Source organism: Phalacrocorax aristotelis, chromosome 7 (assembly GCF_949628215.1).
Source record: "Phalacrocorax aristotelis chromosome 7, bGulAri2.1, whole genome shotgun sequence".
In the NCBI taxonomy this organism is placed as follows: domain Eukaryota; kingdom Metazoa; phylum Chordata; class Aves; order Suliformes; family Phalacrocoracidae; genus Phalacrocorax; species Phalacrocorax aristotelis.
Window position 1 is genome coordinate 15,852,280 of NC_134282.1, and position 18,592 is coordinate 15,870,871.

At 45.0% G+C, this 18,592-nt stretch overlaps 1 protein-coding gene across 2 annotated transcripts in view; it reads left to right on the forward strand.

Annotated features, from left to right (window-relative positions):
* The first annotated feature begins 5,813 nt into the window (after positions 1 to 5,813).
* MB21D2 (Mab-21 domain containing 2) overlaps positions 5,814 to 18,592 on the forward strand; it is a 67,186-nt gene continuing 54,407 nt past the window's right edge. Inside the window, exon 1 of one of the 2 annotated variants that reach the window (XM_075098949.1) lies at positions 5,814 to 6,295. In XM_075098949.1, coding sequence (XP_074955050.1) covers positions 6,085 to 6,295 — 211 coding nt within the window. In that variant the 5' untranslated portion in view covers positions 5,814 to 6,084. The remainder of the gene's footprint in view (positions 6,296 to 18,592) is intronic. The other variant, XM_075098951.1, reaches the window with a different exon arrangement.

The window sequence follows — 18,592 nt, forward strand, 5'->3', positions numbered from 1 at the left end:
CTGGGGTTCAGATATCAGTGGGAAGAGCAGAGTTGTGTGCAGGGCCAGTGGAGGAGAGGGAGGAGGATGGCACAGCAGGATCCTTGGTCTGCTGCTGAGCAAATCCCTCCCCGTGCACAGTTTGCTTCCCTGCTCTGTGTCACTCTTCTTATCTGCACAGACAGCCTGTTCTACAGGCCAGGACCAGGTTTCTGCAACACAAGGCACAAAGGTCCCTTGAGCAGCTTAGAAGTTACCTCAATAATATGAAGCAGAAATTGCAGCCACCAGATTGGAAAAATAGAGCACTGCCAGTCAGTAATTTTGTTCCTGGTGAAGCCCCTTGCCACATGAAACTTTGAGCTATAGCTGCTTCAGTGCTAAGTACAGAAAGAGATGTTCCTTGAGTCTACTTCTATTCTCAGAAAATCTGGATACAATTTCTGTGCAATGAGGGGATGAATGTAGCTCATGTGTCATACTCTAATTACCAGCTGTAGTAAAATATCCTAAGATCATAGAATCATAGAATGTCCTGAGGTGGAAGGGACCCACAAGGATCATCAAGTCCAACTCAAGACCCTGCACAGGACAACCCCAAATTCACACCATATCTCTGAGGCTGTTGTCCAAGTGCTTCCTGAATAGCGTCAGGCTTGGCGCCGTGACTGCCTCCCTGGGGAGCCTGTTCCAGGGCTCCACCACCCTCTGGGGGAAGAACCTTTTCCTAATACCCAACCTAAACCTCCCCCGGCACATCTTCCTGCCGTTCCCTCGGGTCCTGTCACTGGTCTCCAGAGAGAAGAGATCAGCGCCTGCCCCTCCTCTGCTCCTTGTGAGGAAGCTGCAGACCACCAGGAGGGCTGCCCTCAGTCTCCTCTTCTCTAGGCTGAACAACCCAAGTGACTTTAGCTGCTCCTCATACAGTTTCCCCTCTAAACCCTTTACCAACCTCACGGCCCTCCTCTGGACACTCTCTAGTAGCTTTATATCCTTAATGTGCTGTGGTGCCCAAAACTGCACCCAGCACTCGAGGTGAGGCCGCACCGGCGCAGAGCAGAGCGGGACAATCCCCTCCCTCACCCGGCTGCAATGCAGGGCTTGATGCACCCCAGGGCACGGCTGGGCTTCTTGGCTGCCAGGGCACACTGTTGGCTCATGTTCAACTTGCCATCGACCAGAACCCCCAGGTCCCGCTCTGCAGAGCTGCTCTCCAGCCTCTCGTTGCCCAGTCCGTTATGTCCATCCAGGGTTGCCTTGCCCCAGGTGCAAAAGCCAGCACTTGCCCTTGTTAAACTTCATATGGTTGGTGATTGCCCAGCTCTCTAATTTGTCTAGATCCCTCTGCAGGGCCTCTCTGCCCTCAAGAGTGTCAACAGCTCCTCCCAATTTTGTGTTGTCAGCAAACTTAATGAGTATTCCTTCAAGTCCTGCATCCAAGTCATTTATGAAGACATTAAAGAGTACCCGCCCCAAGATGGATCCCTACAGAACCCCACTAATGACTGGCTGCCAGCCTGATGTAACCCCATTTACTATCACCCTTTGAGCCCAACCCATCAGCCAATTGCTCACCCACTGCATTACATGTTTATCCAGCTGCATGTTGGGCATTTTGTCCTGGAGGATACTGTGAGAGACAGTATTGAAAGCTTTATTGAAATCCAAAAATATTACATCAACTGGCTTCCCTTGGTCAGCCGGGTGGGTAACATTATCGTAGAAAGAAATTAAGTTTGTTAAGCAGTACTTTCCCCTCATGAACCCATGCTGGCTGGGACCAATGACTGCATTGTCTTTCAGGTGGTTTTCAATAACTCCCAGAATAATCTTCTCCATAATTTGGCCAGGCACAGAAGTGAGACCGACAGGCCTGTAGTTACTGGGGTCATCCCTGTTGCCCTTCTTGAAGACTGGGACGTTTGGCAGCTTCCAGTCAATGGGGCCCTCTCCAGAATCCCAAGAGCATTGAAAAATCATTGAGAGAGGTCCCACTATGACATCAGCCAGCTTCTAAGTACCCTTGGATGTATCCCATCAGGCCCCACTAACTTGTAGGGATCCAGCTGGAGCAGAGAGTCCTGCGCAAATTTGGGGTTGATTGGGAGTTTATCATTCCCACAGTCATGGTTCTCTAGGCCAGGGCTCTGGGGGCCTCTGAGCCCACCATTGATGTTGAAGACTGAGGCGAAGAAAGCATTAAACCTCTCTGCTCAGACAATGTATCTAAGGCTCCATCTTATTTCTGGATCTTGTTCCAGTTAATTCCCCCTACCAGTTTGCAGCAGCTAAATGAGATGCAATAAGCATCAGGCCCTGGGTTCCCTGGTCTTTCTCCCCTGGTATCCTGGGCCAATTGCTCTTCATGCTACTGCAGATTTGTTTTGCCAGTCTTAGGATGGTGGTATTAATATTCACTTGCTATCCAGCAGTTTTTTGAGACAGTCTATTCAAGTGTGAAAAGCATTTTGAGGTCTCAGGTCGTGCTACAGAAGTGAGAACAGTGATTTCTTCTCTTTTGCTTCATTTCTCTGTGGCCTTTTCTACTTCTAAATGCTGGAAGTGGCACTGACCAGAAAAGAGGATATCTGTTCTGCAGGAGAAAAAGAAGAGGAAGTCTGTTTTGCAGGAGAAAAAGAGGAATATGCTTTGAAGGAAAGAGAAAACACAGGGAAGAAAGGATGAGTGCATGTGAAAGGGAGGACACAGATTCCAGTACAGGCAAGAAATGGTTTAGTAGTCAGGGTGTTCAATCCCTATACCAAAAAAGGTGAATATCCTCACTGGTACATCTTGGGTCCGGTATAGCAGAGGCCATAGATTCCTCCTAGGCCCCAACGAATGCTCACAGGAGGAGCTTTGAGGATGCTGCAATGTTTCCACAGAGGGTTCCATTTCAGAAAAAAAAAGATTTGGTAGCAAAAGTCCTGGCCCTTGCAATCTCATTCTCATTTATTTGCTCAAGTAATCCCCAGTGCTTGATTTATGTAAGACTTGAATTACTGGTGTATTTATTCAGAGATCTTAAATTGCACTGATGTGATGAGGTAAAATTGCAAGCTGATGCAGTTTCAAGGGTATTAACAAGCATATGTCAGTCTGGCAGATCCCACTTGCCACTGAGGGACCCAAGCATATTCAAAGATTTCCAGAGAAGGTGATAAAAAGGCTCTTCTTTTGCAAGTAAAACTGCTTTTCATGAAGGAGAATTTCTCTTAGCACTGAGGTGGGGCAGAGAAGTATGGTACCTATCAGAGACTTTCGGTGAGCAGCGTCGGTTTAAGCTCAGACACTAAATAAAGTACATTCTTTGGTTCTGAGCAATTTCTGAATAATGCATGGTACCAGGAATACAACAAAGTCCAGATGAGCAAGAAGCATGGAGCGGTTAACATCCTGATCTAGTGGAGGCTCTGCAAATATGAAGGTGACTATAACTTCAAGCAGAGTTGCCCTTAAAAAAGACAATCAAACTGAAATCTCCATTGTCTCTGGCATTAGCTGTTTCTGAAGCACTTTATGTTTCCAATAGGTGTTTAGTGACTTCAGGCAATCAATGCTAGCTATGAAGCTTTTACTGAATGGGATTTAAACATTTTAAATGAAGAGGAGGAAAAATGATAATATAAGTCTGACTGATGTGGGTGGAGAGTCAGTGTGACCATTTGGAGATCCACTGAAAGACAGAATGTGAGACAAAATGCTCATGAAGAAACTACTGGAAGTCCCAGTATTGAAATATATTTCAGCAAATAAGGTACAGTTAGGAAAGAAAGCTACTCAGCCCACGAAGCCTGTGGAGAACATCAGCTTGAAACAGATGAGGTGAGATGGTTGGAGATGAAAAATGTAGCTCGTATCAAAATGTCCAGCTACTTTGCCAAGTGGTGCCAGTGATGCATCGTACATCATAGGTGCTAGCGGTTTGCACCATGCGGAAGTGAAACAAGAGTACCCACACAACTAGAAACGGTTATGGCAGGCAGACAGGGGACTTAGAGATGTTCAGAGATGGATGGCAAAACAGAAGGTCTTGAAGTGGTTTGGGGTTCAGGAACTACTGTGACTTTCTGTGGGAGCGGTGTTATCACAAGAGGGAGCTGTCTCTCTGTATGAGATTGTGACCCCAGACAAAAACATACTGCATAGAAATAGCACCAGGGTGCTCAAACTCTGAGAGGGGCAGGAGGCAGGAGGTCTTGAGTGCTCGAACAGGCAGTGACCACAGCAGGAGAGCATGGGCTGAACCAGGTTAGCAGAACTAATCCTGCAGGGCAGCCACCAACACTGAACACTGCTAACTGCTCTTCTCAAGTCAGACCCTGCATCATGTTAATGCCATCAGTTAATTGTTTTTATTTGTTGACTTCGCTGGGGAGAAAGACGAAGGAAAAGTGCTTGGTCAAAGTCAAACTGCATGCCGGTCAGAGGTTCATGTGACAATGCAGCTGACCACCAAGGCTCAGACGGTGAATGCAGTCGGTGTGTGTCAGAGTCAGCTCTGAGCAGTATCTGAACACAATGGGGCCTGTGTACCCAGCAGAGGGCATGTGCGCACACACACTCCTACCTTTACCTTTGGGGCATCATTTCTTAGATAACGAGCTATCAGTGCCCTCAGAAGCTGTGTAAGTAGTTACAGGACAGAGCCAGAGGCATCATCCGTTCCCTTTGAATAAGCTGTGGTTTCTGTTACTGGGTCCAAACCTACCCTTGATTTTCATTCTTGTCCTGCTGCAAGAGGTGCCAAACTCCCATTTCTGATCAAGATTAGTGGTCCAGAGGAACCAAGCCACATCCCTGAGCTGAGGTCTAAACACTAGCTTCTGTGTTTACCATTCGTCAGGGAAACCAGCCTGTAACCTCCTCACTCTGAGTTTAGTTCCACCTTCCTGATTTTTCTGTAAATGCCTCATGCCTAATTTTGGTAGACTCGTTTTACTGTAGTCTGGGACTGAGCTGAAAGCTTTGTTTCCTGCCAAGAATCTTGAGAGGATAATACATATCCAAGCAGTTCGCATCAGTGCCATAGCATCTGAAACGCCCTGCAGAAGGCTAACGCAGTATACTCGTACGCTCCCTGGGCAGGAAGACAGACAGTTCTTTCAGTGGATGCACTAAGGTAAATAATGGATTGTGCTATATATGTTCAATGATGGGACAAGACACAGAAGATTTGGCTAAAGGGGAGAAAAACACTCCAGGTTGAGAAGTTAGAAGGCATTAGAAATACAGAAGAAAAGCAAATAGGCTTGACGATGGGGGAATGGACGGAGATCAGAGATCCGGGCTCCTTGCCACAGGCTGCTTGACCTCAGGCAAATCTTCTGAGCTCCTATTTCTCCTCCTACCCTTTGTCTATGTAGCTCCCAGGAGCTTCTAGGCAGGGTTGGTCGCAAATGCAGCAGTGAGGATATGTTATCATGGTCATTGCTTCTAAGACATACGATGAAATTATTTCATATATACATATATATATAAAAAAACAACCTTCAGGACGCGTTATAGAGCAAAAAAGAAATAAACGTAGAATGCCTCGGGAACATGTGGAGAGTTCCCAGCCAGTTATTAATCCACTTGCAGGACAAGGCTTTTGCTGAAGTTTAAAATTACATTTAGATTAAAAAAAAACAACCAAACATACAAAAAAAAAAAAAACCAAAACCAAAAACCAAAACCGGGGTGGGGAAATTTTATTTGGAGCCAGAGGTCTGGCTCAAGCCTCAGCACCCGCCCGCCGTGACGCCGGCAGAGGAGCAACCCCCCCCGCGGCCGCCGGCCCCGGCAGCAGGCGGGCCCCGCTCGGCTCCGGCCCGGCCCGGCCCGGCCCCCCGGCGCGGCGGCGGGCGGCTCCGCGGTGCCGCGGGCGGGGGCTCAGCCGGCGCCGCCGCTTGTTGATCGCGGCGGCCGCCGCTGCTCCGCGCCCCCCGGGCCCCGCTCGGCTCCGCGCCCCGCTCCGCGCCCCCCGGGCCCCGCTCCGCGCCGGCAGCCCCCGCGCCCGGGCTGGCCGCTGCGCTGCGGCGCCGCTTCCATCCTTCCATTGCAACAGTGCAAACCCCTCCTTTCCCCCACTCTCTCTTTTTTTTTTTTTTTTTTTTTTTTTGCATGAAGATGGCGGCGCCTCTCGCCAGCAAGGCAGGGTCCGCCGGCACCAACAGCAAGCCTCCCTTCCCGGAGCTGGATTTCCGATCTGGAGCCAGGGTGGAGGAATTGAATAAACTCATCCAGGAATTCACCAAACACGACCAGAGGGAGTACGACGACCAGCGAGCCCTGGAGATCCACACGGCGAAGGACTTCATCTTCTCCATGCTGGGTAGGGCAGGGACGGTGCGGGGCGGGGGCAGATGCCGGCCGGGGACCCCCGGGCAGGGCTCCCCGGCGGGCGGCACCGGCGAACCCTTTTCCCGCGCCGGGCTGGGCTGGGGGGTCAGCGGCCGCAGGGCGGGTCTCACCCCCAGGAAACTATGTTTTTCCTGTCCTAGCCACCTAGCCTTTAGCAGCGGTGTGTTTATAAGTACAGAGGAAAGGCTGGGTCGCTGAGTTGGCCGGTGCCGGCGGAGCACACCGAACCAGCGGGGCTGGGGGTGAGGCGAGCCCGACCCTTTATTGTCCCGTCCCTGTCCCCTCCAACCATGAAGACTGTAGGAAACACAGGTGCTTTTTTTTTTTTCTTCCCCTGGACCGCTTATTTGGTTGTTAGACCGGCTGACGCTTGTACAGGAGCATCCTCTGAACTGCGTTTCATGCTTAGGTTGCAAAACTTGCTGCGAGTGGAGCGAGTCCGATTGCGGCGGGGGAGTCCTCAGCTGCATGAAACTTTGAGTCGCGGGCAGGGATCCATAAACCAGGTGGAACATGTGTTGGCCCTTGCAGAAATCACCTGGGCTCTGGCATGACTAAGGCTTCTTAAGATTACCACTGGAATGACTAACAGCTCTGATTGTCTAGGTAGTCAATTCCTGATAAATATTTACCTTGTTTTGACTAAGAAACCACTCGCACAAATGAGAGCCTTTAGGATACGAGAAGATGCTCTTTAACATGCAGGTTAGATCTTGACATCAGTAATCCGGGTTTGAGTCAATATCTCAAACATTTCTGTACGTAAAATAAGGACATGGGTAAACAGCAGGTGTGGCCAGGTAATGGTCCTTTGTAGCCCAGAGGTGCATGTACACCCTCAGAGTGTATTTGGCACAAACCAAGTGTGTGGTCAGCATGTACACTGTGAAAAACCTGTGTCACTTTTCTCATTCAGAAACGCAGAGCTATCCTATTGCGATAATAATTATCTTCTGTAATCACTATAATAGATCACTTCCTCTATAGCCATGAACATACCTGCACTCGCTAAATGATAATCCACCTGACCATCTGGTTATCTTGTAAGGCACCTGGATAAGTGCCTGTTGTGGGGTTTGCACAGTTTTGGAGTGTGTATTGCTTTTTCACCAAGGGCTGTACAGGATACAGCAGTCTAAATTTAGCTTGAGAACAAGGACAACAAGTTGAAAAGTCAGTAGTGTATATATTTATAGTTGCTGTTATAAATATTTTCCCCTTCCTGTTTAAAGAAAATGTGGTGAAGCCGTGGTTGCATCAAAGCCTGTAGGATTTTTGTTATTGAAAACCCGATCCTGTGGAAGTCATCCGCTATTACGATCGGATACATTTTTCAATCAGGGCTTTAAATAACTGGCTGAGGAGGCAGGGCTGGATGGGATGAAGCAAAGAGGAGTGGAGATAAAACACCCAGAGCAGCAGTTCTGGGTGTGTGGCTAGCAAGTAGAGGAAGCTTTATATGATCCTGTTTATGCAGTTTTTGCAGGGGACAGGGACCACAGCATTTCTTCCTGCCTCACGCGGGAGAAGGCAAGAGAAGAAAGAAGAATGGGCTGGAGCCTGCCCTGTATTTCTGCAAAAGCACCCTAACGCCGGGCTGTTCATGAAAACGGGGAGCCTCAGGCTGTTTAGAAATAACATAAATTAACGCGGCTGTCTTTGTTAATATAAAGGCTGGGAGATGAGTGTTCTTCAGTTTTAAATGTATAGACTAAAAATGAGGTTTAAACAAAAGCTGTATTTCTGTTTGAGTTATGCCTGGCAATTTTCAATGAGACTTGATTCTGGAAAAAAAAAAAAAGAAGAGACTTAAGGACCAAGCCCAGGACAAAAATGGAGATGGGATGTCTCATTTGTCTTCATTAGACCCAGAAGTTGTGTTTGTGGATCAGACCCTTCTTAGCCAGAGAGGCTTTTAAATCTAATATGATTTTACTTATTAATAAATAGCTCTTTCCCCTGTGCCTGATCCCTCCCATACGTACTGCTCTTATCTCATCGGGTGACGATAGGAAAATTAAACGTAGCTTTCCTGATTTAATTACATTGGTGTGTAATTGGTGGATGAATGATAGGCGAGGAGACTTTGCGCGGATTCTCAGATGTTTGTACTCTGCATGGCGTGCCCTCTAGGTCAGATCTTTTCTTTCTGTTTATATTAACTCTTTTTTCGCCTGTGTTGTCTTGCACTGGCTATTAGCGACTGAACTCTGGGAGATCTCAAGAGTTGGGCTATGATAAATTTAGGGAGAGGTACTCCTTGTTATGACTTTGTCCAAAATCTTGTGCCTCAAGCATTAGAATAGGGCTGTAAATGACTTACCTGTGTGGTGGGGGAAGTATTTTCTGAATGTGGGCAGTTCCTAATCATCCCATTCATAGTCACCAAGACCATATGGTCTTGCTAACACCCTACACTGAAGCAGCAGGTGTCTTTTGGTGCCTTTGCTGGGTAAGTTCCTGTACTCACACCGAGCTGTGCCTGATCATTGCTTGTCTTTTTGACACAGGTTTTGACACTGAGCCTCAAAGGAAGGGAAGGCTATATTAATCAAGACAAATAGTGGAGAAAATATTCTTGTGTTCTGGGCAGTGGGCTGGCTGGGAATGACTGAGGGAGCAAGTCTCTGTATGCCAGTCATGAAAGTTGCTAATTACTTATTCTCCCTGTGACTTGTTTTTGGGGTTTTTTTGTGCTTAAAGAGTGATGAAGGAGTATTTTTATCAAGTGATGCTATTACAGGCAATGATATTTTGAATTTTAAAGCACATGCTGCTATTGTGATAAGCGGTGCATATATTAGCACTCGTATTACAAAACCTTTTAGGGGTACCTGGCCTAGAGAGTATTGTTCCTGCAGTACAAGTACTTCCGGGAAAATTCTTTAATAAACACTACCTGTCTGTTTCTGTTCAGCACCTAAATGAAAAAGTGTTGCAATGCACAGATGTGCTACGCTTTAAAAAAAGCCACATATTATCTTCTTGGGAATTAGAACATTCTGTATTAAACAACCCCTTGAAATTTCTAGTGCTATTGCTGCCTCAAACCAGATCATGTTATTAGGGATACTGACTCTTATGTTTTACTTCTTAAGAAGACAAGAAAAGAAAAGAGCAAGGAGGTATGAATAAATACAGATGATACTGAACTATTGCCTCCACTCCAAGCACACACTGGCATTCAGTCATCTAGAGCAGTTTTCAAGCTCTTCAGGTTGGTATTTTGTTTCCTTTCTTATTATGAGACTTCTTCTTTTCTGTAGAATCAGAAGAGGGATGCTCAGGACATTTCATGCTATTCTCTTTCCTCTCATTGCCCTCTCCCCCCCCCCCCCCCCCCCCAAATCAGGGGAAGGACTGGTTTAAATTGGTGCCAAAGTGAGCATATTTTTTTTTTAAGGCCTCTAGTGAATCTTTTTGCCGCTTCAGTGGTTGCATCTCACTTCTGCAGGAGAGGACTGGAGCTGCCCACCAGGACAGGCCACACTTCAGGGATCTGCAGCCAGCTGCAACCTAAGAGCTGTTGACAAGAGCTCTACAGAGCTTGTATCAGCACCTGATACAGGAGAGGCAGTGAGCCTATTCTGAGAGCATTTCCCTTTTCTCTGGTGTTGGCCCGGTGCTGAGCTGGATGTGCTAACAAGTGTTTGTGATAGAGGCAAGTCTCATGGTGGAGGCAGAGCTGGCATCAGCAAAAGATTTCTGCTGCCAATACCAGCTTCCCAAACGGAGTGAGTTACCCTGCTGGGTCCCTGCATCTGTAGCAAGGCTTCCAGCTGTTTCTTGGACTGACAAGTCCCTAAAATATGTGCAGTGGAGGTGCAGATTGCTCTGCTGAGAACACAGATGGCCTGACACCACCTTGGTTTTATTAACATCTTCTACAAAAGAAGCATTTCGCAGTCCTCCCCTGTACCCGAGGTCTGTATAGCAGAACAACATTGGTAGTGTGACTGTTGTGTGGGTTTGTGCAGCATTTTTTAATCCCTTTCCCTACCTGGCATAACTTGCTGATGAAACCTTCTATTGTAGATTAGATTTCAGGCATTGTTGAAAGTATTACCTGTTTGTCTGTGATACATCATGGAAATTCTCTAGTTTCTTTTGCTGTGTCGAGCTGATGAAATAGCAACACGATTGGAGTGATCTCTCTAGGGTTAAGTCTTTTGTGTGTGTGCGCCTTTTCTCAAGAGAGGCCAATCATGATAGGAGCACACTGTACTCTGAGGCCTATGTTAATAAAGGCTCCCTGCTGTCATTCCCTGTGCTGCTGAATGCATAATGCACAGCTGTTAAAAACAACCTTACTGTATTGCAGATTTCATTTCTGGCTTCTGTTGGGTCTTCTCTCCCTGCAGGCCACATGTTTCTGTATTTGCATTTTTGGTTGTGGGGAGTTTGTGTTCTTTTTTCCTTAAGGGACAGGGTGCTATGCTGGTGAAGTAACCCTAACAAGGCATTGGTAGCTTCTATTTGGTTGTAGCTACCAGAATTCAACGAATTTAATTTAACTAGGGATTCTTTCTGTGTAACTAGTTAAAAAGGATCGGTAGCCTCCTCTGTCTCTTTGTTCAAAGTGATTGTTGCTCCATGTGTGCAGTGAAAATAGCTTGAAAATCTTTCTCTCAATTGGTTTTAAGATGCTGGTACTTCACTTGCTCAACTACTGTTTTGAAACATTAGTCTGTGATGCAAAGTATTTAGTGTAATAGCTAGGAACATGTCCTGAGGGCACAAATTCTCAGTTCTCGTGGCAGGCTTGTCAAACTGCCCACCGCCTGTTCCTTCAGACTGTGGAAATATTTGTAAGAGATTTGGGTGAATACTTGCCAAGCCCAATTATGCAATTATGTTTTAAGGGCAATTTTGTAATTATAGTGGAGGATGGTAACCAGGATACGTGAGTTGTTGGGTTTTTGACTTTTCCTTTTTTCTTGCACATGACTTTGCATGAATGCTAAAACATTCAGAGCAATTCTAGTCAGAAATCAGTTGTTCAACTTTCTTTTGGGCAGCACGCTATTTTTGTAGGTGAAGCTAAATGCAAATACAACATTGGCCAGGAAGACTGGAGGACATGTTTTATTATAGCTTTGGTGATTTATAAGATGACTGTGTACTTGGAGACCCAGAGCAGCCCAATACTAGAGGAGATTCAGGATGTAATAGGCCTGCTTGGACTTCTCAAAGGGAATCTCCAAGCTGTGCAAGTTTTTTGAATAGCTGGGATTGTCTTTCTTAATTTTTATTTGACAGATGCCAGGTTCCTGCTGGCTTTAACCATCTCCTGGACAGCTAAAACTTTTTTGCATCTATTCTTGGGCCTTGACATGTACACTCTTGCCCCTGCTCATCTCCCAGTCCTTTTACTCCAAAGATGGCACATCTCTGGAACCCTTCCCTGTGTTCCCTTCTCTGTCTAGGTCAGACCCTAGCTGTTTGTACTCTGCAGGATTGACTAGGTGAGAAAGGACCAGGAATAATGTGGTTAAATTCAAGAGAGTAGCTCTCACCTCCCGCCAAGGGGTCTTCAGCTGCCAGGGCTGCTTCAATATAATGCTGTGAACAGTGATTGAGATGACAACTGCACCTCCAGGCAAGTCTGTGTGAGACCCTGCAGAGGCAGCTGCAAGTAGAGGCTCTGGCATAGACCTCTCAGCTCTCTTTGAGTCTAAGAAAAATGACCTGCCGTTGAGTCCATTACCTATGGCTGGGTGATGCTACTGTATGAAGCTAACTTGAGAAGCAAGAGCTGTAGTTAATTTCCTATGGAAAAAAGAGGCTTAAGAATTGAATGCATTATGTAGTGACGTACCTCCTGAGCCAGGTATTCCTTTAGCAATTTACAGATGGGATCGGTTAAGTTCCATATCCTAAAAGAAAACTCTTTAATTCTGCTCATCAGTAGCTTTCCCTGCTATCCTCTGAGCAAGGAAATAAAATTCCTTGTGAGTAACAGTCTGTTCATCTGCACAATATACTATATTACATTTAGACTTTCCTTAATTTGCCTGTCTTTGGGGCATGAAACAAGCAGTAGAGTAGATGGAGTTCTGGGGAAGCAAAGAAGGGCATCTCTCCTGCTTTTTTCCTTGGAAAAGCAGAGGACCTTTCATGGGTGCTAAAGTAGAAGGCAGCTTTGGATGTTGTACTCACAGAACTTTCCCTTATTGAGAAAAGAGGAGTGTGCCTGCATGGGAGCAAGGGTGAGAGAGCTGAAAAATGACCTTTAGGTGGACGTCTCGAGGTATTTGCCCAAGTCCTGTTCTGATCGCTGGTAGTGCGATGTTAGTTCAGGAGACTGAATGTAGCTGCATCGGAACTTGCAGCCATACTTCATAGTTCCCCATCCTAACTATAGATTTTATATCCAGTGAAGGTTTATGACTTCTGTTAGCACAAACCTGTCTTACTTTCTGACCAACAAAAATATGAGGGTTGGCTTCTTTTTTTTGCTAATACAACTAGAAGGCAGTTTGAGACATTCAAAATAGATCTTTCCGCAGCAGCTGATGTTCCCATTGACAGATGCTGCTATGGATTTTGCTCTCTTTAATAAAGAGAACTCCACTGTTTGCTTTCATTTCTACCATTCTGTTGCATTCCCTTTTACTGCAAATAGCAATTGTCCTAGACTGAGTGGATTAATCTGTGCCTCGGTACTTCAGCCAGCCTGACAGGTCCCTGAATCATGCACTTCTGCATTAGATAAACTTTCTGCAGTTCTTTCAAAGCAACCATTTCTGTGACTTTCTGGTTGTAAGGGAATCAACGTGTGCTGTAGCATTCAGTTTGAGGAAGATAGATTCCCTTCTCCCCAAGATATTTGTCTTTTGAGCTTTTAATAAACACTTGATGCTAAGGAAGTTACAACAATCCTGTTAGTGCATTGTATGTCATCTGTCAGCCAGTATGATTTTAATGTAATTTAAAGCATTTAATTAGAAAGTTGTTAATGCATTTTCTTATGAGCATGCTGGTGTTGAAAGTACAATTTGCATACCACTGAGCGGGGGTGATTAATTACTTTAAGGTTCATAATATCCACGTCTTTGAAACAGCAGTGGTAGCTACTTTCACCCACTCATGTTTAGGGCTGTGGGCAGAAGTTTGCACAGCACTGGGCGGCCTCAGCTTGTAGAACAAGAGGTGGGTGGCATCCATTTCACCCTAAGAAAATCACTCTGTAGGTAAAACGCTGAGTCAGGACACCCTAGACCTATGTTTCCTTCCGAGCTGCCCCAAATTTGCACAGAGCTGTGCAAGTTTCTGAATATGATGATACGTAGTGGGGCCTTGGTACTACCAGATGCCTGCCTTGTCTCCTGTGCTTTGGCAATCTGTGAAAGGTGGGGTGGTACCAGAATAGCGGAACATTGTGGTGGTGCTGTTCTTCATGATAGGATGGTTTAACCATGCAACCCTCTGAGACTTAAGCTGGAAAAGAAAGTCTGTTTTTGAGAGTCTAGCTTGAGAAAGTATTTAAATAGTGAAGGCACATAGTTGCTCTGTTATTGGGTGTTGATCTAGTGGCGTCAACATCAAGTACAGTTCAGCCCCTGAGAGAGATTACAGCCTGACCCAGATAGGCAGTTCTAGCAAGTAATCTTATTTTATACAGAAGGGATCCCAAAACAAAATTGAGACAAATTAGTTTAAAGAATGCATCCTGGCCACAGTCTGCAGGCTGATGTAATTTGGCAGAGTCAGGCAATGCCAAGCTGTAGGAGACAGCAGTTTGGGACAGAAAGCAAGGGAAAATTACAAGACATGGCCAGAGCTATAAATCCTGCTGGGATAGCCATAAGGAATTGGTAGAGAATAAGTTTTTTGGTTTGTTGTGGTTTTTTTTCATTTGTTTGGTTGTTTTTTGTTCAACAGCACCTTTCTAAGGTCATGATTTAGATGAAAAGTAGAGGTTTATGTGTGGGATGTTGTTGGTCTGCTTAGATCTTCTCTACTGTGGCTTGCTGTCAAACCACGCGGAATTTCTTCCACCCACTGTTGGAATGAGTTCATAAAAGATTTGGTCCAGAACTGCTGAGCAGCTAGGGAACACTTGTGGTTGAATCTAGAAATTACAAAGTCCATTCTTGCTTTACTGCATGGTCTGTTAGGCCATGTGCTTTTTCTGGTCTAAAATGTCTTTAACTCTCCTGTTCATGTTGTAGGATCTTTTGACACTGCACCACACCTCTCTCAAGGAAGGATGTGTTTTTTTCAGTCGTGCATATATGAACTTGTTTAGAAAATCGGGTGCTGAGGTTGTGAGGAAGGAATTGTATTAAACAGCTACCAGAAATGCTAAGACAAACACTGCAGTTAGCTTCTGTGGTTTTTCCCTTCAGCACTTCTACTCTGCATTTTAATGGGTATCTCGAAGAGCTGGTGATGCTTTGGGTGACTCCTCTTGGAAATGAATCCTGTGCTAATAGCTCTGTCTGGGCTTGATCCACAGGCAGATGCTTGGAGATATTTCATGTTTGTTTTGTACCTCACTAATTAATGTATAACTTCGTGGTAGAACAGCGGGAAAGCTGCGTTTGCTGACACTTCATGATATAATGATTTAATCCTTTGTGACACATTCCTGCTGAGTGTCAAAGCTGATAACTCTAATCTCTGTCCCTAGCTCAGTGCGACAGGAACCTGTTCTAGAGGGCATTTTTCAGGAGCTTGGAAGCTCTTGTCGGTACTTTGTGACCAGTTTGTGTAAACTTTTTTTGTACATTGATGCTCTTGAATGTGATTGTACAGCATTGCCTGGTGCACTGGGGAATCTGGAGTTGAGTTTAAACAAAGGAGCTAACTGACTGCATTCAAATGAAATAAGGCTTGTCCCAAGAGGAGGGGTGGAAATACCCTAATCTCCTTCTAAATATACTTCTTTCTTGCCAGTGTTAAGAGCGGTGTGGTTATGCTCTTTGTTGTATATTATTATGAAGCCTGGGTATGGGTGCAGATCTATACCCAGGGATAGCTCTACAGCTACTCTCCGGTGGTTATTGCTCATGACAGAACCAACAGAGCTTGCTTCTGTTCCAGCATGGACAGTGAATTGCTGTTTATTTTAAACTTTTGGTTGAATGGTGTTCATAAAACAATTTGCGGCTCTGCAAATAGAGGAGGGAATGTCACTGTAACAACACTTCGGGGCCTCTGTTGCCTTCTGTCTCTCAAATTTGCCTTTTGAAAGTTGCATACAGTGTGCTGAATGGCAGATCAGGTATTGATATTGGTCCCTTGATATTAGGCCCTCAAAGCTTGAGTTGCTGAAATGTCTGTATGTCACAGACAGTAGGGCAACCATGTGCTAAGCAATCCGTGACTTGGGGAAAACAAGAGGGGATATAGTCTCTGCAAGTGCAGCATGTCTCTGAACAAGCTGCACCTTCAGAATTAAATGCCTGGCTCTTTTTCCAATGTGCAAGCTGTTACGCACATCTAAGTGCAGTATTGAGAAAAATGAGCTATTACAATTTGACTGAGCACGTCAGAGACTTGTTTTATGTGCTAATTTGTCAGTAAAAGCCTGACCCTGTACTCCCAATTTTTCCGAATATCCTATGAATTTTGTGAACATGCAAAACATCCAGTAGAGGCAGCAACGTTATCAGTATAACTACTTTGACACAGGCTTGCGATATCAAAGAATGACTATGTCTGTGCAGTTATTTTAATTATCCTGGGAAGGGCTTCCTATGTTCTGTGTAAGCACTTAGCAAAACTATTTGCACATTATCAGAGCTGCAGAGTTAAGTTACAAGTTAGTCTGGAAAATCAAAGTTAAAAAAATGTGATTTTGATCTTCTTAAAGCTAGATTCTAGTTCTGGAAACATAAGGCACTCCTGAGTTACTTTAAAACTAGATAATCTCTCATTCCTTCACCCAAGCTGCCGACAGGAGGTTTAGAATCATCCTTTTATCTAAGCTGTTTCTTATCAATGCAGGTAAAGAAATCAGTGTCTAAAAACCTGCTCTTATGCTGAGACCAGTCTGGTAAGACATTGCTTGTGTATGTGAATCACTCTCTTACACTAGTGTACATCACCCTGAGTTCTCCACTTTTTTTAACTAACCCTTTCTTCACCTTGAAAAATGTATGTGTATCTATTTTCTGTCTGTCTTTGCCCCAAACGAATAATTTAGGTGGAAAATGTTTGCTCTTCAAGGGCAGTGATGACAGTGCTTTGGAGCATAGGATAGTGCTGTTCAGACGTGGTATAACCTAGGTTTGCAGGTGGAGGTCTCATCCCCTCCCAGCAGAGCTGTTGCACTGTGACAGGCCTCACTGAGCTGAGGTCAGCCCTGCTCGGCGAGGACTGGAGGAGTCCTGTGGAAGAGATTTCTGTCTGAGAGAGACAGGAGTGGGGAGACAAATGAACGAAATCTCCAGACCCACAGCATGTCGATAGACCTCCTGTTCTTAATTCGCATCTGTAAATGGCACTAGTATCCACTGTTGTGCACCAAGACGATAATAAATAACAATCCTTAGCATTCATAAACTGCTTAACAATTTTCAGTGTTTGACGCATGTTAAGTAATTCAGCCAAGATGCAAATATTCTGTGAGCAAAGCTACTCCTCTTGCTGCCCAGGGGAACCTTCCATTACAGCTGGGAAAAGGCTTTTCTTTTCCCCTTAACTGGAGCTATTGGCAGGAATGTTCTATACAGGGGCAGCGTCTTTCTTCCTGAAGTTTTTAAGCCTTTGCATGTTCCCATTAGCACAAGAACTGGACTACTCCCAAGTCATATTAAGCAAATTATGCAGGAGACTTCCCTGTATGTTCTGTGCTGCAGATATGCAGACCTAGAATTATAGATTTGTGGTTTCAGAAGCTATTGAGTTAGCAAAGATGTTGATGCATTAAGTGCATCTTTCCATGCTTGCATAAGGCCTTGGTGGAACACCATGTCCAGTGGACCACAGGGCTCAGGAGGTGAATAAACATCTGTCAGTTGTAGCTATGCTGGATTATCAGACCATGTGCTGAAGATAATTGAGGATGCTTGGTGAGTGGCTTTGGTCCATGTTTCACTAGATCCAGCATCTGCTAGAGCACCAGTCTGTCTTTGGGGCAGGAGAAAGCCCAACAGAAGGCCTGTTGCCAGGTAAGAGATGCGTTTTGAGGGTGGTTAAAAGCATTATGTCCTATTGTTCACAATCCTGAGTCCCAAACACGGAGTAATGCATGCATTGGCGTGAATCTAATTTGTCTGGCCTTTCACTCACTTTCTGCCTTGGCATTCTGTGTATGCATGTAGAGCTGGTGAGGGGGAGTTTGATGCATCTGTGTCTGTGTCTTTGAGCTGGGCAGGATTGGTTGTACTTTTTATTTGCGAGAATAGCATTTCTTTTTAGCATTCCATTAGGGTGACTTGAAGATAAGCATCTTTTTTTTATCAGGTCACATAATAACCTGGGCTTAATGGTTTACCTTGGAAATAACTATTTGGTAGTCTTTGTAAACAGATGCCTGGTGCTGTAGAACTGTGCGCATGCTTTGTAGATATAACCCTCTTTCTAATCTGTGAGGTTTAGTTATAACTAGGTGGTGGCACTTCCAGATCTCTTCTTTGTCTAACCTTCTGGTACCTTTCTCTTTTAGAAGTGGTGCCTGCAGGTTTGACCTGAAACTGATTCTGAAAGAACAGTGTAGATTATGATTTTCATGTAAATGGTTGTATGAGTAGGAACACCATTAGCCTCTTAGTGACCTAATTATGCAGGGAGGTAGCAGCGCATCTTGAGGTCAAAACTCTCATCTTGCTACAGCTTTCCCTTCAGCCAGCAGTGCATGAGAGAAGAACAGCATGTTTCTTGCAGGTGATGATTTCTCTTTCAGTGGCTTTGATATCCTCATTTTCTGTTTGAAGTTAATGTGCAGATATCTAGGCGGCATCACTCAAAGTGACTGACTGAGCTGCTGTTGTACGTGAGGATATCTCCAAGATAACTAATTTCCTGGTCAAACAGCACATCAGCTTCTGCCACAAGACATTTTAAGGGAGTTGGTCAGCTGAAGGAGCAAGATATTTTAACAGTTTATTATTAGCACTGAGGCTGCCAAATACAACTCGGAGTCTAAGGCTGAAAATGTTCCCATGTAACACTGCAGATGAATAGCTCAAAAAAAAGGATTGTGTGATTTGACTAGTAAATTAATTTGTCAGAGAACTTCTACCAAATAAAAGGAATTAAATCTCTACCTTCACAGTTCATTTTCTCCAACTGCTATATGTGTTCCTATGCTGGAAGC